General features: G+C 40.4%; 1 protein-coding gene across 1 annotated transcript in view; it reads right to left on the bottom strand.

Moving 5' to 3' along the window:
- Positions 1 to 22,312, bottom strand: part of PTPN3 (protein tyrosine phosphatase non-receptor type 3) — a 330,984-nt gene that overhangs the window by 125,164 nt on the left and 183,508 nt on the right. The window contains exons 10-11 of the mRNA XM_077809200.1: positions 9,091 to 9,179; positions 2,811 to 2,874 (exon numbers count right to left, since the gene is read on the bottom strand). Of these exons, the coding sequence (XP_077665326.1) occupies positions 2,811 to 2,874; positions 9,091 to 9,179 (153 nt within the window). The remainder of the gene's footprint in view (positions 1 to 2,810; positions 2,875 to 9,090; positions 9,180 to 22,312) is intronic.

The raw sequence follows: 22,312 nt of genomic DNA, 5'->3' as shown, positions 1-22,312 counted from the left end.
TATAATTATGACACGGGAAAATTTACAGCCTTAGTTGTTAAAAAGCTTGTTTATTTTTCACTGAAACAGAATCCACACATGCAAATATCTTCAAAAATATTCAGACTACACATTACTAAGTATGGATGTCTATATTTTATGTTATAGTCAAGGGGTTGGCAACCTTTCAGAAGTGGTGTGCCGAGTGTTCATTTATTCACTTTAATTTAAGGTTTCATGTGACGGTAATACATTTTAATGTTTGTTAGAAGGTCTCTCTCTCTCTATAAAAGTCTCTATATTATATAACTAAACTATTGTTGTACTGTAAAATAAACAAGGTTTTCAAAACGTTTAAGAAGCTTCATTTAAAATTAAATTAAAATGTTGATCTTATGCCACCAGCCCGCTCAGCCTGCTTCTGGTCTGGGGTTCCGCTCACCTAGGCCAGCAGCGGGCTGAGCGGGGCCTGTGGCCGGGGCCCTGGCTGGCAAGGGCCAGCAGCCAGAAGCCCAGACCGACAGTGGGCTGTGCGGGGCCAGTGGCTGGGACCCCAGACCAGCAGTGGGCTGAGTGGCTCAGCCCGCTGCCACTCAGGAGTTCCATCCGCCGGCTCCTGGACCCGCTCAGCCCACTGCCAGTCTGGGGTTCCTGCCCTGCCCACATACAGTGGGTACCTACCTTCTCCCTGGTTCTGGCCCATTCTCTTCCTCTCTCTCTGCACTGAGCTGAGGGTGGGAGTGCACTGAGCACAGGGCTGGGGGGGTGAAGGAGCAGGCTGCACTTTGGGGTGTAGGGTCTGGCCAGGAGCTAGAATGAGGGAGGGGGCTCAGGGTTGGGGCAGGAGGTTTGGGTGTGGAGAGCTTACCTGGGCAGCTCCCATTTGGTGAGGGGGTGCAGGTCGGAATGTGGGGGGGGTGCAGGATCCCCCGTTTGGTACTCAGGGTGGGAGTGGGGATGTGCGGGGTGCAAGAGTCAGGATGTGGGGGGTGCATGGTGTGGGGGGTACAAGAGTCAGGGCAGAGGGCTGGGGGCCTGTGAGGGGGGTGCAGGTGTCAGGGCATCAGGTGTGGGGGGCTTGGGTATGTGTGGGGGTGCCAGAATCAGCGCCTGAGTCGTGGGGGGCGGTGAAGGAGTCAAGCAGAGGGCTGGGTGTGTGTGAGGGGGGTACAGGGCTCAGGGCAGGAGTCTGGGGGGTGTGCGGGGCTGCAGGGCTCAGGGCAGAGGGCTGGGTGTGTGTGTGGGGGGGGTTGTGGGGTGCTCACGGCAGGGGGCCGGAGGGGGTATGCCCCGATTCCACCCCCACCTTCTCCAAGGCCCTGCCCCTGCTTTTTCTCTGCCTCTGCCGGGAGCAGCGAGCAAACTGACCCCGCTCCTCCCCCACCCCCTCACAACGGCCATCAGCTGATCCGCTGGCAGGGAGGGACGGAGCGGAGGAGGAGGGGCAGGAACACAGAAGGGGGCAGGAGGCGGAGAAGAGAGGGCCGGGCAGGATTTTAATGGCATGCTGCTGCTGCCCCGGCAGGCAGCAACGTGCCATTAAAAATGGGCTCGCGTGCCGTCTTTGGCATGCGTTCCATAGGTTGCTGACCCCTGTTATAGTCTAACTAATTAGCTTCCCACCTGACCCCACCCCCAAAAAAAGATTGAATAGCTTCTCCACTGACTTAGAGGAAACAGCTAGATCAAAATATACTAATTAGAATCTATTATCAGCTGCAGTACTGTTTCTTTGCCACTGTGTGAGCTTCAAGAAAAATACCTTATAAAGAAAACTTGTAGTGAGCAATGTATTCTGACTTCAATTATTTTAACTATCTCCATGTATACCATCCAATTTTGCCAATTTAGACACTACTGTATAATTACTGTACTGCGGAAGGCACTCATTATCTGCTTTATCTCCAGATCTTTCAGTTGCCATTTTTTCCCCATAATGCATCCCCTACCGCTTTTCAACTTTGAGTCCCATGGGGAAAAGAAGGTATCTGGGAGAATGGAGGGCAGCAGTGCCCAACATTGTGTGTCCTGCAGTGCTGTCTTCTCCCTCCATGCCCTCTTTGAAAGACACTCAGCTACAGAGTGGCTCATCAGCACGTAGGGTACATCTACTCAGCAGCTGAGAGATGTAATTCCCAGCTTGGGTAGACACAGCTGGGGCTAGCATGCTAAAAATAGCAGTGTGGCTCTGGCAACACAGACAAGTGGTGGATAGGACTAGCCGCCTGAGTATGTACCCAGACAGTCAGAAGAGATTGTATTTGGACCACTAGCCCAAGTCACCACTTGTGCCACCACAACCAGGTCGGGTAGACTAACCATTAGAGAAGATTCTGCAGGCCGCTGGCCAGCAGGTGGAGTATCTGAGAAAAGGGCAGCAAGACACTGGTAATCTGATGGAAAGTGTCAGGCAGCTGAATGTGAGTGAACGGAGGAAGATCTCCTCTGAAGAAGATCCCCTCTGTAGTCCCCCCGACCCCTCACACCTCCAAAAATACTGAAATGAAGTACTGTTGGTATGGGGGGGAAGGACAACAATTAAACTTGAGGTGGTGGGGATAAGAATGGGGAGAAAGGGGACCCTGGGGAAAAGGTGACAGCAGATGGGAGCCAGAGAGAGTGGAGGAAGGAAAGGGGAAACTTAATGGGTAGAGCCATATGGAGCAACCCAGTAAGGACAGAGAGCATCTGTCAAACCAACTTCCTCTGCCACTGAAATTTAAGGCCAAAATTACTACCCTGGTTCCTTTCACAACAAGTCAAAAGAATTTACAAAATACTGATTAAAAATTTGATAAATGAAATGGGAAAATAAACGTTGAACTACTTACATGTTTTTGCCGTTGCTGTATAAAAAATTTTTTCCTTTTAAAGGAAATTTTTAATATGTTCATCCTAAAAAAGAAAGAAAATACACTAAGAAACCACCCATAAAAATAGAGTAAAACAATCAAAGAAAAAGTGACACAACACATGTTTATAATGCCCATCAGTCTTAAAAGATCCCGAAGTACATTATAAAATTACAGATTCATGACTAATAAAATGCAACCACCTCTTGGGTGAAGATTAGCAGCTAACTGACACACACCCCCACCTGACACACACCCCCACACCCACCACAGGAGCAAGAGAGAGGATCAGTAACTTTGGCCAGTGGAGAGCATCTTTTAAAAATCATTATTCAATAGTTACTCTGTAAGACTTGACTGTTGCATAAGCAGGAAGCCTCCTATGACAATTCTCACCTACGAAGCTGCATGATGTACTTGCAGCAAAGATGCAATGGAATCAGTTTGTCCTCTTCATTGTCTGCACACAGTTCATGACACTGAGTTAATGTAACTAATGAACCATACTGTAACAATGGAGTACCAAGAGTAGGACTTTGATAACAGGATACATTAGGCCATATACAATATCAAAAATGTGTCTCCGAGCAGATGACAATATAAGTCATATTACTATTAGTAATAGTTGTGTCACATTATTGATAATATCATTTTGAATATGAAAAGGAAGCCACATTTTAGAGTTGTCTTTTGGAAAAACCCTATGCTACTGTACTGTTAAACACCCAGGAGAATAATTGGTGGTTATCCATTAAACATTCTTACCACATACTTATTTGCTTTTGTGGGATTAAGGGAGAGGAAGAGTGGTGGGAAGACACAGGTCTGAGTGCTAAGATTTTCCTTACATAGAATGATCAAATCTCTAATATTGTAATATCCTTACATATTTTATGTAGCATAGTTAAAAACAAACATGAGCTCTGATGTTCTAAATACACGTGTCAGTGGTGACTTCCCAAATTCTTTTATTATAGGCAGAGATGATAATAGTGGCTATAGTTAAAGTTTATCTAACACTTTTCATATAAGCCTGATGATATCTGCTTAGCTGAATCAGGGTGAAATTTTCCATGATGGTTTTTGTCTCTTTTGTCTCAAGAATTTTTTCTTTTTAACGTTTCAAAGTCATTCCATCATTTCCAAGAAAAAGGCTATTGAAAAATAGGTAGTTTTGTCAATGTTAAAATTTCCAACTTTTGTTTTTGTTTTTTTGTTAAAACTCTCTAGTTCCTGCATGCTTGGGAGAAGAAATTTGATGAAGGGATATTTGGAGTTAGAGAGATGCCTTATCCCTAAGAAAATCCAGATTTGGCCAATTTATAAATCTGAAAACTGCCATTTACACATGCACAGTAATACTTGTGAGAAGGCTGCTGCTAAAACCTCAGAATATTGTACCTTAACTGAGTATGCTGCAGACCCTTGGAGCTTCGCACATGACAATTGTACTGAGGATTTCTCCCAATCCTCACAGACTCTCCTACATAGCTGTCACAGACCTAGAGCTCTAGATAGAGGGTGTAGAGGGGACCCATCAACCACACCCTGTCTTGATTTAGGGGAAGGTGAATTGGGTTGGGAGCTAACTTGAAATCCTAGTCCACCACTTTCTACTAATTGGTGTTAATGCTGTGCACTTTACAACTCTTATTATTGAGCAATGTCTCACACTCCTGCCTTAGGAAACAGGACATTCAACTGTTTTATCAATAAGGTAACAGATTGCACAGTGTCACTTATGGCAGACCTGGAAATAGAATCTGTCTGCAATATGTCAAATCCCATCAACGGTGCCACACTGCCTTTCAGAAAGAATGTACCAAAACTGTGCTCTTGGCTGTATCATCAGAAACAGAGCGAGGAACAGAACCCAAGGATTCTGATTCTCAGCGTTTCTCTGCTGTCTAGCAAATACTTGTGTAAGCTACTGGAAAGTTTATGCCATGTCCCTCTCTACTGGCTAGGCTACAGAAAAAGTAAGAGCATAACACTGATACTATTTACCATTGGTTTAAGCGGTAGAAGTCTGTACTGTGTATTTAAAGGACATGGGTACCAAACCTGTTGATGACTTACAAGAGGTCAAGGTGGTTCCACATGGTGGAATTTGTTTTTTCAGTTTTGTTTTGTTTTTTAAATGAACAAGTGAAATTATTGTCTCTAGAGTATTTTTCTAATGTTTTATTTTATATAATACCTCGTTCTGAGCACTGAATCCATGTGCTACACAGGCTGTTCTCTCTCTGCTGCTGCACTCCTACTATGCTTGTTGACTCCCTCTCGTTACTCCTTCCTCTCCCCATAACCATCTCTCACTTTCAGGATGGTCTGTTCTTCAATGCCAGTGCTGCTTCTTTAGAGTACCACTCCAGCAGTTTAATTCAAGGCACAAAATACTTGTTAAAAGGACACAGATTTATTTAATCTCATAACCAGCAGCTGTGACATCACACAATTTTTTTAAGTGAATGGCAGTGAGTAACAGTAATCCATGAGACTTCCTTTTTTGTTTTTCTAGTGGATTATGCTGTCATTAGAAGACTTACATTTCATGAGTGCTCAAGCATGTCACATCCAGAATATAACCTGTATACAATGTAGTTGTTCACATTCTTATAGGTAACTCTTATAGGTATACAGTGGCTCCCTGTAAAGTTCACAAATTCAATAGGTTTTACTGCTTACTTTTAAAGTACACAGTAGTTTTGTACCACTACAGATGACAAATCTTTTGGCTCAGGTTTTTCCTTTCATTTACTGAGATCAGAAAAAATAAAATTATGTAGCTGGCAATAGAACCTCAAGTGTCTGTGCCAGAAGCTGGGACTCGACAACAGGGGATGGATCACTTGATAATTGCCTGGTCTGTTCATTCCCTCTGAGGCATCTGGCACTGTCGGAAGACAGGATACTAGGCTAGATGGAGCATTGGTCTGACCCAGTATGCCATTCTTATGTCTTTAGAACTTCAGACTGAACAGAAATCCAAGGGAGTTCAAACAAACTGATCAGTCTGTCCTGATACTTAAAGCTAACCTAAACAAAGATGCTACTTTAGACTTAAACTGAAAAGTTTCCTTAGCTGTCAGTTTGTTTTCTCATCCAGCAATCTGGAAGTTTCTGTGTATATCAAATCCACAATTCAAGCAGGAAGCCAATTAGATTTTGGGTAATAAGTAACCTTAATATAGTCCTGCAGGCTTCTCAGAAAAGCTATTCCAAAGTTGCAATTGTTTTCAAAGCGAAGGGACTGCGCACCCACAACAAAGAACAGAAACTGATCTGTTGCATCTTTGTAAGTGGTGATGTAATATATTCAGATTCTGGAGGAAATCTGTAGCTTGTGTGTTAGGAAAAAGCCTCTTTACTTGCAAAATAAGCCAATCTAATATGGAAATTGTTTGGAATCCCCTGGTGCCATTTAAGATTAGTTGTTTTTCCCCCCAAAAAATGGATCAAATCTGGGGGCAAGTCCAGCTAAAGTTATTTTTCAGAAACATACTGACTCTCATTCAGACTCTCATTCAAACTATTCTGACTCTCATTCAGACTGACAAAGCTGTTAGATTTTTTTCTTATATAGTTTGTTTTGATCATCTCATTTTTCTTATATAGTTTGTTTTGATCATCTCATTTTTTGCCAAGATGGTATTTTTATTACATCTATCCTTCAGCACTTTTTGTCCACTTTGGCTACTATCACACAGCCAGGGCCAGATTTACACCTTGCGCACCCCTAGCCACAGCATCTTCAGTGCCTCCGTTGCCTACAGCAGACCTTCGTGTTGCACACAGTTTTAGAGAGGTATGGTGCCCCTGGAATGCCAGTACCCCCAGGCACGTGTCTACTGTGCCCAGCTGGAAATCCAGCCCGGCACACAGCATCGTTGTTCTATTTTTGCTGTCTATTAATATTGCAGAATATTGTTCCAGAATTTTTTGAAAGAGCACTTTGATGGTGTTTGCTGCCACCTTGAGTTCAAAAAAGTTTGTGTCAAATCCTGATGAACTTATATCAGAAGAAGCCCTATTGACTTACAACGTTATTCAGAGTGTAAACTGAGGCAGGATTTAGCTTTTTATTAGAACTCTATCTCCTTTTCAGCCATTTGTCACTATATAACGTTTTCCCCACCCGAGTACCTCCACCCAATAGGCTTTGTAATCCTTTAAGTAAAATACATTGAGGGCATTATAGAAATTTATCATATTCTATCTTTTTATAATATGTCTAAGCACACAAAATACATTCTGCATATATAGTATAGAGAGGTGGGGCACTGTATTTTCTCACAATGACTTGACTGTACCACATTGCTTATGAATGGCTGAGCCATGACTGATGTATCGATGCAATCAGAAATGAGACCAATAAAGCCTCTCTCCAATATATAAAAGCTTTTAGTTTGGTTTTTTTGTGTGGAAAGAGACTATTTTAGAGCATTTCTAGGATTGTTCCTACCAATTTCATACTTTCACCTGCAAATCCTGGTACCCCAGCTATTATGAGTCTAATTTATATAAGCCTGAAGACTCAAAGAATTACTTAAAATAGCTTTCTATACATAATGTCGAAATTCCAGTATCCAAACTTTCTGCACCTTGCAAGACTAGAAGTGCTGTAGAAAGCTGTGAATTATCCCTTTTCAATGGAATAACACTTTTGTTTCTAGACCTGAAAGATCACATGATATTGGACTTTATACATCACTGGTGTATAATATTTGCCTACCCAAGACCATCGGTTAGTAATTTTGGTAGAGCAAAAGTGTGAAAAGGAAGAATATCTGTCTGGCAGACCATCTTTAAAAACAGCAGTTGTTTAAAGGCATTTAAAGATTTGAATGGCTAGAATTAATAAAGGAGGACTAGAGGGCAGATTTCAAGAGAATCAGAGGTGCATAAAAAAATCTATATTTTATCATGCACTAAATTATACACAGAAACACATACATCATCATGGTGTGAAGTTTGTACTGGCATGAATTTGGGATGGTTGCATTATCCCCAGGTGAATTATGAAGGCCATACTATTCAAAAGATGATACATTTCAAAGAATGGAGAAAAAGGATAGAAATGAAGGAAATAAGCAAAAAAAAAGATAGTTTAGGATAGACAATTTAAATTTATAATCTATTTTAGTGCTTTATTCTGTCAGACGTTCCTTAGGTTTGTGATAAAAAGATGGGGAGTCTAGAGTACTTAAGGTATATTAATGTTTCTGGTTATCTGTAGTTCCTGTAGTTAAATAACTGGAGGCAGAAGAGGACAATCTACAACTCACCACAATGTATTATTCTGTGAGGTCTGGGAGCTTTGCACCGACTTCTTTGGAAACTTTCCCCAGAAAACTGTTGTAAATTATGCCTAATACCATGCACCAGCAGCTAGGCACTGGTTCCACAATTGAGCAGGTTGAAGGAAGTGCAAATAATCCCACTTTTACACAGAAGAGTATACAGAGGGTCAGTAAGTGGAGGAGTTCAAAAGAATCATCTTTTGGACCCTCTCCAGAATCTTAAGGTCAGACATGTGTAAAACATTTCAATCGATTTGCATAGAGGTCAGCAACTCTGGAGTCTCCTTCCTAGACCAAGACGGGACTTTCCCGATCAAAAATGAATGCATATACTAGTGTTTTCAGCTTTACACAGCCATCAAAATATCTTCCTCTTTGGAGATCCCAAACCTATAAGTCAATCCTGGATGATCTTGTAGACTTGTTTTATTCCTTTTTTGCTTGTTCATTTATCCCAGCTCCTCCTGAAAACTGCCAATAGTTGTCATTTTTGTTGGTTATTTCACAAAGTTCTTTCACAAAAGCAAATGCCATGCTTACCAAAATTCATAAAATTGCTGATCATCCACAATTAATTGCTGAGCTGTTTAGCAATATTAAAAAAATTAACCAGAGTCATTTGGGTCTAAGGACAGGGGATGTGGAGGGTCACCAGCATCCCAATCCTACAAACTCATATATGAGAGTAGTCTGCCTCTGAACTCTAACCGACTCCTTTAAACTCAGTGGTACTCACAGTCATGAATCTTTGTAGGATCAGGTCCCCAGTCCAGAGCTTTCATTTTAACCCAACCCCGGTGAGAACCATATACATATCACAAAAACTTAACCTATCCCCTTCTGTAATAGATTTTTCCTCTTTGAAATAAAGATCATGCCATGTGAAAATATTATTTAAAAATTTAAAACAGCAGTTGTAACTCTTGGTTACTAAAGGAAATAGAAACAACACTTACCAGGGATAGAAACTTGTGCAAATAAATTTTCTGTACACAGCAATACCTCCTGAAGCAATTCCAATCATCAAATCTAGATTATGTAGATCCTGAAAAAGAAAAATATTGTAAAAATACAGATGGCTATGAAATACATGTTCTTTCTGCGTGTGAATTCATTCATGGGTTTTCCATATACAAGTATAAAAAGACAACCCAAAAGGCTTACAATTCAAAGAGTAAGATTTCTGCACTATTTGTCCTAACTTCGTCAGACCTATAATGCAATATAAAAGTCTTGCTATTCAGAGAAGCATTATAATGTAACCTCATGCAATTGTGTTTAGCGCTGTCTGTGTCAGTAGGAGAGACTGCTGTAAGGCGACAGCGGGCAGTTGTGGGGTAGAGCTGTTGTCCCTGGTCAGTCAGTTAAATGTTCAAAGAATTTAGGAGCTTGGGCACCCAGCCTCCCAATACTTGACTGTTTGGGAGGACTTGAAAAAGAATTCCTCTCTCTGACTCCAGAAGGACCTACCAATTAGAGGCTAACAGAGAGTTCGCTGGATAAGAGATGACCCAAGCTCTCTATATAAAAGTGGGTTGGGACCACATACGTGTTGATATGCATAACTGGTCAAATTTACTGTCCATTATAGTGTCATGTTCTGGTGCACCAGATCAGGATTAAAGGTCCTAGACTTCTGGTCAAGGAGAAGAGGTATCCCAGCCTAAGAGTGAATTAATTTGTCAGAACTCCTTTCTTTTGGGCACCTGTTGCTGTTATTTTGATGGTGATAAAGGTGTTCCCAACATACATGAAATCCTGAAAAATCAATAGTATGTGTATGTTTCAACAGACTACTCTTGTGTAAAATTCAAATATGTGCACAACAGGATGTGCAGGACTGAGGCCTTATAATGAATTTACTATATAAAGTACACCTCTACCCCAATATAACGCGATCCGATATAACACGAATTTGGATATAACGCGGTAAAGCAAAAATGGTTTCTGTCCCATATACAACATTGGTTCTCAAACTGGGGGTCGCGACCTGGTTATGTGGGGGGTCGTGAGCCCTGACCACAGCGCGCGGCTGCAAGTTGCGAGCCTCAACCCCTGCGCCGGGCTGTAAGCCCTGACCATGATGCATGGCTGCGAGCCCTGACCCCTGTGTAGAGCTGTGGGGCTGCGGGTCCCGACCCCGGCTTCGGGCCCTGACCCCAACAGGGAAGCACGGCTGCGAGCCCCGACCCCAGGCTGCGAACCCCGACACGGGCACGCGGCTGTAAGCCCTGACCCTGACAGGGGCATGCGGCTGCGAGCCCCGACCCCGGGCTTGATGTGAAGGACGACATCAGACGTGCCCTTTCTAAAAACAAGACCAAGAATAAAACTTCTTGCATCAAATACTGTATTAATAACAGAAATGCTCGAGGCCGAAGCAAGTTCAATATAACGTGGTTTCACCTAAAACATGGTAAGATTTTTTGGCTCCCGAGGACCACGTTATATTGGGGTAGAGGTGTAGTAGAATATGAGTGACAATCAAGAGGACATAATACTGGGATCATTAACCAGCTTTGATATTGCAGGATGTCCAACCTCCATGCACATTAACCATGATCTAGACACAAATTATTGTCTACAAGTAGAATCTGGATAAGTTACATAATAAATTTTAAGCTTATGATTTCAGCCAAACAACATTCCCTCTTTGTCCTGTGGTTCTCATCACTGATCTTAAATCTCATTAAAACCATATTTATGGAATTCTTTTTCATGGAGGGTGAAGTTATTCACACAGGAATTTCAGAATTACTGTGTATAAAGGAAAAATATCGCTTAGCCAAAGTTTTAGACGTTTCCTTTAAGTTCAGTATACAATTGTAATCCTTGACTTCCTAGCTCACTGTGATCTATGTATGTACTCATCTTATAATATACGTATTTCTACAGGGAATTGAATATTTATGCCTAAATACAGATTTAGGTTCCTAACTTTAGGAACCCAATATTTAAAATGTTGGCTTTGGTTCAGGAGAGCAGAAATTTTATGACACACTTTTTAAAGTAATGCTGGATTCTCTTAAGAAAACTTTCAATAGCCTAAATGCTCCTCTAGATGGCTCTCTTGGCTCAGTTAGTATAAATATATTAGTATAGTATATATAGAGAGAGAGATGTGGGGACCTTAATCCCCAACTTCCACTTTTCCTGTACCATAACGACTCTGAGAATAAAATAGGTAGAATGTAATTGAACAAGACTCTGGCAGGATACAGAATGTATGTGAATAAATTATCTTTTCTATTACAAGTTTGTTAGAATATATAAAATATGAGAGTGAATAATTGCTGAACATTCTCTGCCACACACATTATCAATGCCTATGCCACCTAACTCAACTATCGGGTAAACACAGTACCATATTGTGCCAGATTTAGTATGTATTAGTAATTTATATTCCACTGCCAAGAGGAAAAGAAATACAAATCCTGTCTCTAAAGTGGTTAATAAAGAAAAAAAGCGTAAATAAGATTGTCCACACAGTTTAACAGCTCTAAGCAGGAACAATTGACTTGTACACCAGGATTCAATCACCTTGCCTCTTTTAGGCTGATAAACATGATTACAGTGGCCCATTAAAAGCTAGCTTTGGAGAAAAAGTTGGGAAATCCCATAAGAGCTAACTGGGGAAAATGTTAGCAGAAATGACAAATTGATAACCATTGAACAGAGAAGAACTAAATTAATCCAGTTCCTCCACATGGCGTGCCTGATCAAGTTTTGGGAGTATTTTTTATGCAGACGTAACCTCACACTGATATGATAATGAAATTGAAAACCTTCGAGACTAAACAAATCCAAGCATAATGACCAAGAACTGGGAACATAAGGGGTGGGGTGGGGAGGGAGAGATCCTCTCTGAGAGTATGTCTACACACCAGCTGGGAGCATATTTCTCAGCAAGGGTAAACGGACACATGCTAGCATGTTAAAAATAGCAGCACAGCCGGGGGTAGCACAGGTTCCAGCTCAGGCTAGCAGCCTTGGGGAGTACAAACCTGCCTGGACCCGCTGGATACATACCTGGTAGCTAGCCCAAGACGCAGCCCATGTTATCCCCAAGGTATGCTACTATTTTTAGCACCTGTTAAGGTTGCCTGACACTTTCCATTATAAAACCCTATTCTAAGCTGCTTATAGCTTTGCCAAACTTTAACTAGAGAAACAAGGTAGGTGAGGTAATATCTTTTGTTGAAACAACTTCTACTGGTGGAAGGTACACACTTTCAAGCTATACAGAGCTCTTCCTCAGGTATGGGGAAGGAAGCAGAGTGTCTGAACTAAATACAAGTTGGGACAGATTGTTAAGGGATAATACATGTTGGAGACAGTCACTGGAAATGAAGTGTGTAACTGGGGGTTAGATGTTAGGCATAAAAGGTTTGAAGTGGGCAATTAAGGGCAGTAGGCAGCTAGTGTGCTACAAATTTCTGAACTGAAGAGGGTTCTTCCGGGGTATTTAGGTGCTAACAAATCTATGATGTGATCTACTTCTCTGATGGAGCGGCCTTGTTTAGTGGCACTCAAAACAGCACCAGACCCTGCCAGAACAACAGAAATAAAACCTGCAGACGTATCTCCACTGCCATGATGATTAATACCCCTGTGACTGGGGTCCCAGTGGGGAGCCAGCCGAGGTCACTCAATTAGGGTGCAGAGTAACAGCCGCATTAGTCTGTATTCGCAAAAAGAAAAGGAGGACTTGTGGCACCTTAGAGACTAACCAATTTATTTGTGCATAAGCTTTCGTGAGCTACAGCTCACTTCATCAGATGCATACTGTGGAAAGTACAGAAGATCTTTTTATACACACAAACCATGAAAAAATGGTTGTTTACCACTACAAAAGGTTTTCTTTCCCCCCACACCCCACTCTCCTGCTGGTAATAGCTTATCTAAAGTGATCACTCTCCTTACAATGTGTATGTTAATCAAGTTGGGCCATTTCCAGCACAAATCCAGGTTTTCTCCTCACCCCCCACAAACCCACTCTCCTGTTGGTAATAGCTTATCTAAAGTGATCACTCTCCTTACAATGTGTATGATAATCAATGTGGGCCATTTCCAGCACAAATCCAGCACAAATCCACAAATTAACAAGAATATCAGGGGGTGGGGGGTTAGGAAAAAACAAGGGGTGTGAACTGTGAAGAACGGAGCAGACAAACCCCAAAGCTGGTGGATAAATCAATACTTAGATTTACCAAGCCAGCACTAACAGCTTCTGTTATACCTCACTGGTTACTCAGCATTCCAAACAACACAGTTCCCTTGAAGTAACCCAGTCTCAGGCCTCCATCCAGATACACAAGTCAAATATGATGAAGATTTCTCAAAAACTTACTTCATCATACAAAAGAAAAGGTTCTACCAATCCCAAAGGATTGGACACATTACCTCCCAGGTTAACGAACATTCCAGATCTTACCCAAATACATGCTACAGCCAATTCTTATTAATAAATTTTAGTTTAGTTAAAAGACAAAAGAGAGAGAATGGTTAAAAGATCAGTATACATATAGACCTGAGTTCAATTTTTGAGGTTCAGATTCATAGCAGAGATGGTGAGCTTTGTAGTTGCAAAGAGTTCTTTCAGAAATAGTCAACAGGTTATAGTCCAATGTTTATATTTCAGGGCAGTCCAGTCAGAATGGGGATCTCAGTCCTTGTGGCTTAGGCTTCCCCTGCATGAAACCTCAAGCAGATCCGAGATCAACAGGATCAGGACACAAGTGTCTTTTTATACAGTATTCTGCATCCACTTGACCACACAGCCCTGAGTAAACAATAGGCTTCTGATGTAACCTTCTGTTTTCTCAACACCACCAGTAATTGGTTATACAAATTAACACAGGGCAATTTATCCATTAGGCAGTCTATCACAAGCTTCAAAGAGACATATAGACAATGCCATTATTTCACCCAAGATTCATCTAAATGTTAATATTTCCTTTTGATCTCTGAATTAGTAGCTATCGTGACAGACAGGAACTGTCTGTTTACATGGGTAGCATCTAAGATACACACAATTAGTATCACTTCTAACAATATAGGGTTGCATTTCAAAGTTCTAGTCTGTCTAGCCATAGAGTGGCCCAAATTACCATTTCTAACATGTCTTTAAAGGTCGGTTTTGGGTTAGTTAGCCTGCAAGCTGTTTAACCCTCTGTGGCCATGAGTTATATTTTGTATAAGATTTGTTGCAATTATATAACAGTGGTAGCAATAATGACTAGCATGTTTATATTTTAATTAGACAATGTCACAACCCCCTACAACACACCTTTCAAGATTCTTGGGTCCTTCACATGCTTATTAGAATGTGTGGTGGGGGTGGTACCTCATCATGTGCATCAAATGCCCCAAAACCTATGTGGGTGAAACCAGACAACCACTATGCTCTGAACTCACACAGAAAAACGATAAAAGACAAAAACATATCACCCATGGGAGAACACTTTTTCACAGAGAGAGCACTCCATATCTGATCTTTCAATACTTGTCCTCAATGAAAACCACATAGCACCTTCAAAAGGTAAGCCTGGGAATTTAAATTCATAACTCTGAAAGACATGGACAAAAGCCATGGACATAACAGGCACACTGGTTTGATGGCTCATTAAAACAATTTGTAACACACCATACTGCCTGCTACCCTTAATGGTCCACTTCAAATCCTTTATGCATAATAATCTAACCCCAACTGCACATTAATTTCAAGTGACCACCTCCAACATGTTACTTCATCTTAACAATCTGTCCCAACTTCTATTTAGCTCACTCTGCTTCCTTTCCTCGACCCGAAGGGGAGCTCTATGTACAAGCTTTTGAGCAACCTTGCACAAACAGAAGTGGGTTGAATAAAATATTACCTCATCCACCTTGCCTCTCGCACTTCCTAGAGCCAACAGGGCTACAACAAGACTTAGCAAGGAAACTTCAACCATTCAGGCTCAAATTTTCCATGCTGGGTATCTGTCTCAGGCTGAATTTTCTTGGAAATTTTCAGCAAAATGGTTCAGCCATTTAAGAATGAGACTAGGGAAAAAAACACCTTTTTCGATGTTAAAAAGATTCTGGTGACCTTTTCTTCGGAAAGCGCTAGCACCCCCATGCTTTGGGTCAGAGACTGGCCTTTGTATCAGGAAACGGTCTCTAGCTCTTCCTGTGGAAATCTGCCCAAATCTGGCCAAGTGATAAACACCTGGGGAAAAAAATAGAAGTTGCACATGCTCAGTAGAGACTTGCTAGATCTTAACAGCTAAAATCTCCAAAGACTCCTTCTTCACTGAGTATGCGTGAGCCTTTCACAACTCCTAATGGTGATCAGACTGCACATGGTGCCATTTCCACAGAGCAACTGAGCATGCTTCAGCCTAGAGATACAGGAATGAAGCTGGCTTTTACTTGCAATGGCTGCCCCAGGCAGGATTGAGGGGCGCCATTTAGGAAGAGTGGGGGGGCACCTGCCCCACAGCCCCACCCCCGAGTTTCATACCAGAGGTCTGCTTGCGGCATATGCCCCAGCCCGAGCTCTTACCTGCAGCACCGCACAGTCAAGTCCCCTGCTCCAGGAGTTGGAGTTTTCCTACAGCTCCCACGGTCAGTTTCCTCCACTACACTAGCTTCAACCTACCTGCCCCCTCATCTGCTTCTACCAGTCAACTGCTGAGACAATACGGATGGACAATCCTCCTAATCAATAGTAGTGGTCTACTGTCCTCTATTGCATCTGCCTGGGCCTGTAGAGGTGTTACCCTAATACAAATAATAATTGTGATGAATGAAGGGGAGGGAGTAACTCCCTTTTATGGGTACCCAGCCAGCCAGTAGCTATAAAATCCTTCTTAGTAGCTGTTCTAATTGCTCTACCTGTAAAGGGTTAAAAAGTCTAACTGCTATGCATAGGTAAAAGGAAGTGAGTGGGCAGCTGGCCAAAAGAGCCAATGGGAAGGCTAAAACTTTTCAAAATTGAAGAAAGATTCCCCTTTTGTCCGTCTATTGTTGTTCTCCCGGGGAGAAGCGGACAGGGCAGAGCTATGCTGTAAGCAGCTTGGGCCAGATATAAAATAATAATCAGTATCATACCTAGAAACTACTCATTTAAAACCCCAGATATGTAAGTAGATCAGGAAATCTCTTGGAAAACGTGATTAGGTTTATCCTTTTTATTTTTTTATGGCTTGTGGTTTCCTCTGTGCTAACCCCAGGTGCTTTTGCTTTGCTTAACCTTTAAGCTGGACCTCAAGAAAGCTATTCTTGATGCTTAATTCTTGTAATTGCTCTTTTAAAATCTAGCAATAGCCTGAGTTCCCAGGTGTATTTTCTTTCTTTTCTTTTTTTTTTAAATAAAATTTACCTTTTTTAAGAACAGACTTGAATGTGTGTTCTTAAGAGGTTTGTGCACATGTTGTTTAATTAGCCGGTGGCAAAGGCTGATTTTTTTTTTCTTCTTTCTCAGCTCTTCCTGGGGGGGGGGGGGGGGGGGGTTAGGGTGTAAAAGGGCTTGAGGGTACTCCGCAGGAAGGAATTCCCAAGTGCGCCTTCCTGGGTGTTCAAAGGGGTTTTTGCACTTGGGTGATGGCAGCATCTATCCATCCAAGGTCAGAGAAAAGCTGTAACCTTGGGAGTTTAATACAAGCCTGGAGTGGCCAGTATTAAGTTTTTGAATCTTTGTGGGACCCCACCTTCTGCACTCGAAGTCCAGGAGTGGGGAATTAGCCTTGCCAATAATAGACTAGAAACTGATTTTAAACAAATGAAACACACTTTCAAGTCTCTTCCACTTCTGCTTAAAGGCTCTTAAACACAACAGACAGTGACTGAGTTGCAGTTCTCACAGAACAATATTTAAAACTAAACACCAAGAAAATTCCCCATTTTAAAGTTGAGAAAAAATAGAGTCCTGTTTATTATTTAGAGTTTGTACATATGTTTTCTTTAATGTAGCATTCTGTGTTTGGACAGTATGCCTCAGTTCACATTGCTGTCAAATGGGAATACCACCACCTGCCTACCCTGCCATATGGAATTATAAGGATTAGATTGAGATCTGTGGGGCAGGCACATTAAAAGTTTAAACATAACCAGTGTCCCTTAAGTGACTTGCCACAAGATGTCAGAACATGTTAATATTAAAGCTGGAAATGTACTTTGGTTTTGATCCCCATTCTGCTATCCTACCCTCAAGACTGCACACTCTCCTAGCTAATGACTTCGATGATGGATAAGAAGATTGTTCATTGCCATATTTTATATTCCAGCATGACTAAAATAAATGTGTGTTTTTCTTTAAAGTCCAGTTGTGGTCAGAAAAGCGGCTCTATAAAAACTTCACCACAACCAAATACATCTACTTTCTCTGTTTCAAGTCAAATCTGTTTATTTTATGGATATAAACATGTTTTTACTCTTAATGAACTAGTATCAGTCAAGGAAAGCAAGCTGTAGTCTCTTTGGCCTCATACATCAACACAATTGTTGAATTCGTTAGTGGTGAAGATGAAAGAAGCAAAAAGAACCCAATTAAGACAGGGCAGGAATTAAAAAATATTCCTGTTAATTGCACAAATTTCATCTGGAGTCAGAGTACAAGTCACTATGGGAAAGTAATACTTAAATGGTAAATAGTAGGTCTGTTGATTTATCGGTTAACTCAGGCATTAACTAAAAAAATTAATCAAAACTAAAAAAATTTGTGATTAATCACAGCTTTAATCACACTGTTAAACAATAGAATACCAACTGAAATTTATGAAATATTTTGGATGTTTTTCTACATTTTCAAATATATTGATTTAAATTACAACACAGAATATAAAGTGTACATTGCTTACTTTATATTATTTATTACAAATATTTGCACTGTAAAAATAACAAACAAAAGAAATAGTATTTTTCAATTCACGTCATACAATGCCATAATGCAATCTCTTTATCATGAAAGGGCAACTTACAAATTTAGAATTTCTTTGTTACGTAACTAGACTCAAAAACAAACCAATGCAAAACTTTAGAGCCTATAAGTCCACTCACTCCTACTTCTTGTTCAGCCAATCACTAACATGAACATGTTTGTTTACATTTACAGGAGATAACGCTGCCCACTTTTTATTTACAATGTCACCTGAAAATGAGAACAGGCATTCATGTGGCACTTTTGTAGCCGGCATTGCAAGGTATTTACATGCCAGATATGCTAAACATTCGTATGCCCCTTCATGCTTCGGCCACCATTCCAGAGGACATGCTTCCATGCTGATGACACTTGTTAAAAAAATAATGCGTTAATTACATTAGTGACTGAACTCCTAATAGGATAGGATAGTATGTCTCCTGCTCTGTTTTACCTGCATTCTGCCATATATTTCATGTTATAGGAGTCTCAGATGATGACCCAGCATGTTATTTGTTTTAAGAAAACTCTTAACTGCAGATTTGATAAAACACAAAGAAGGTACCAATGTGAGATTTCTAAAGATAGCTACAGCACTCATCCCGAGGTTTAAAAATCTGATGTGTCTTCCAAAATCTGAGATGGATGAGGTGTGAAGCATACTTTCAGAAGTCTTAAAAGAGCAACACTCTGATGTGGAAACTACAGAACCTGAACCAACAAAAAGAAAATCAGCCTTCTGCTGGTGGCATCTGACTCAGATGATGGAAGTGAACATGCATTGTTCTGTACTGCTTTGGATCGTTATCGAGCAGAACCCCTCATTAGCATGGACGCATGTCCTCTAGAATGGTAGTTGAAGCATGAAGGGACCTATAAATCTTTTGCACATCTGGCATATATATATATATATATATCTCTCTTGTGACACCAGCTGCCACAGTGCCATGCAAGTACCTGTTGTCACTTTCAGGTGACACTGTAAACAAGAACCGGGCAGCATTACCTCCTGCAAATGCAAACTTGCTTGTCTGAGTGACTGACTGAACAAGTAGTAGGACTGAGTGGATTTGTAGGCTCTAAAGTTTTACACTTTTATTTTTGAATGCAGTTATTTTTTGTACATAATTCTAAATTTGTAAGTTCAACTTTCATGAAAAAGATTTTATTACAATACTTTTATGAGGTAAATTGAAAAATACTATTTCTTTTGTTTTTATAGCACAAATATTTGTACTCAAAAATAAATATAAAGTGAGCAGTGTACACTGTGTTGTGTTGTAATTTAAATCGATATATTTGAAAATATGGAAAAATCAAAATATTTAAATAAGTGGTATTCTATTATTGTTTAACAGTGCGATTAATCAAATTAATTTTAATCGCATGATTAATCACGATTTTTAATCGCTTGACAGACCTAATAAATAGTAAATAAAATTTAAAAATTAAGAAAATGTAAAATTATAAAGGATGTTAGTCTGTAAACATGAGTTAAAAGAAGATGAACTAAAATTAATTTTAAAAGAACAGTTCATTTTTAAAACACTTTCTAACCACTACTGCCATTGTTCTATCATCTCATTTGAGATTTACAATAGACACCTAGTTCCTGGCAGATGTCTAAACCAGTGTAAAATATCTTTCATATAATGTTAGTTGTCAAAAGTGAGTTCAATTGGTCTGTGTGGTTAGAAATGTAATCCACAGTTTTAGTGTACAATAAAAATAACTTAAAAATGAACTTATGGAAGTCAGTAAACCACACACTTCATACTAAAGTTAAAATAGAGATCTGTGTTTTAGTGACTTGGAAATGATTTACTGGTATGTGATTTCTTTATACTGTAATCATTTTTTTTTTCATAGTAAACGATGGTTTGGTCAGGGCTGAGTGATTAGATTTGGAGTGGGTGCTAATGTATTGAGGATATAAAGAATAAACCAAAATAGGAACGTGTAGATTCTTAAATAAAATGTACATCTCCACATACAGAAGTTCAACTCTCAAGACTATTTTCCCCCTCCCCCTCTTTTCTCCTCCCCCCATTAACAGAGCGAATGGAAGAGTGCACACAAATTAAAATCTGACAACCTCACAGAGGATGGGTTGAGGTGATGCCTGATTTAGGTAATACTATTCTATTTCCCACAAAAAGAAACTGATGCATAAATATTAAGTCTGACAATGCCCTTGTCTGTGCTAAGAAATTCACCCAGTGCTAAAGGTGGCTATGTCCATAGTAATGAACTGTAGAATAAGTTCCCCACTGGAGCGACCACTATTATAGCATAGAGTCCTGATGTTTACAAGGTGCTACCAGCCTCTATCATCATCAAGTTTAAATATATGTCTACACATCAAAAGCTGTGAATGGGCTAGCAAGCCAAGTTTGCATTCAAAGTCCATACCAGACTTGCACTAGCCACATGGAAGCCTGGCTGTGCTGTGTTCACTGCTATCGTTACCTGGGCTAGCTGGATTCAAGCTACTTCGGATAAGCTAATCTGTGCACACTTTTTATTGTGTATATACAGCCTAAAAAGGACTAGCCAAGTATTTTGCTGTCCTTGTTGATGGAACTATAAATGCATCAAAGAAGAACAGTTGTCTCCCCCTTTTACACTACCATCAAAAAGGAATCATTCAGGAAAGAGCTCTGGGGTGTTTCCACATGGAAAATCTAAATGCTGAATCTGTTTAAAAAATGATTATTGAAGAACTACAGCATTTGAAATTTGATATTAATTACACTGTTGCCCAGTGCTATGATTGAGCTTCTGTGCTGAGTGGGCATTTAACAAGAGTACAAGCTCGAATTCAGGAAAGGATTACACATGCCATTTATGTGCACTGCCATGCTCACAGGTTTAATTCTGTCATTGCAGATGTATGTTCCAGCATCACCCAGTATCAGAAAGTCTTTCCATTTGCTCAGGAACTGTACACGTTCTTTAGTAGTAGTTACAAGCACTATGAACTATTTGTTAAGGCACTGCTGGAGACAGGCCAGAAGGTATTTAAATAGGTAGATTATGTGAAATGCGCTAGTCATGCCAGTGTGATTCCCTCCAAAAACTGCATGCAAGATATGGTAGAAACACTGGAGGCCATTTCAGTTCAGAGAGCTGATGGACCATCAGCTAGCACTGCAAAGGTCTTGATGGCCTCCTTTCTATTGAGGCTCTTCGTTTTGGAAAGACTATTCAAGATTTTGAATAGTGCTTCAGAAGAGATGCAAAATGAAAACCTGAATTTATCAAGTTCAGTGGAATCAGTAGCAAGATGCTCTTCAAGAAATGAAAATATCTGAAAGCAAATGGAAGGAGCAATGTGAGAAATCCTTGCCAAGGAACTTGAAATTGCTATTCAGGTCAGCAGCCGCAACTGCTGAGCACAATAATAGAAAAACAGTAAGCCTAACAAAATATCCTCCAAACTGGCCTTGTTTTTTTGTTTCTTGTACACTGGGTTGGTCATCTAAACATGATGTTCCCAAGAACAGTCAAGAATCTATAAAATCTGATTTCTCCTATCCTGTTCTGGACAGAATTCTTGCTAAGCTTGACAGACAATTCAGCTCCAGCTCTACTTTGCTTTCTGCACTAACTCTTTGTGACCCAAAGAGTGAAAATTTTCTTGATCATGAGAAACTGAAAATAATTGCAGACCAACAGGCATCAATTTTGTCGATCTGGATGCCCACGTTGAAGTTGCCAAGAAGCACACTGCACCAAAAAAATTGACTTCAATTTCTGATTTCTGGAATGTTCTCAAAGACTTACCAAGGAGTTACCAGTCTTAGCGCTCTATTGTAGGTATTATGTTGAGCCTTCCAGTTTCTGCGTCAAATGACAGATTCTTATCATCTGTGCTCAAGAAAGTAAAGGACTGCTTAAGATCCACAATGGGAGATGGATGCTTAAGTGATTTGGTAACTTTAGCCTGTGAATGTGAAGCTTCAAAACACCTGGATATCAACAAGGCCACTGACAATTTTGCGAAGATGAGACCATGGCATTATCCATAGTTTTACTCATATCTGGAGTGTTTGATTGATTTCAATTTATTTTACCTTTAAACATTCCTGGAACAAATTATCGGTCTCATTCTCCTCTTCACAACTTGGAACATAAAGACATTTGAAAAACAACATGGGTAAGCAGATTTTGAGCACATCTGATTTATCTCTACAAAAAATAGTGTACAAAGTATCAAACTTGTGTTTCTGATATCTGTGTTAAGGTTCCAAAACTGATACCTCAAGGCTTGGGAT

The sequence above is a fragment of the Eretmochelys imbricata genome, chromosome 2, assembly GCF_965152235.1.
Source record: "Eretmochelys imbricata isolate rEreImb1 chromosome 2, rEreImb1.hap1, whole genome shotgun sequence".
NCBI classification, from domain to species: domain Eukaryota; kingdom Metazoa; phylum Chordata; order Testudines; family Cheloniidae; genus Eretmochelys; species Eretmochelys imbricata.
Note: the sequence above shows the minus strand (reverse complement) of the source record. Positions and strands in the feature narration are given on the sequence as shown.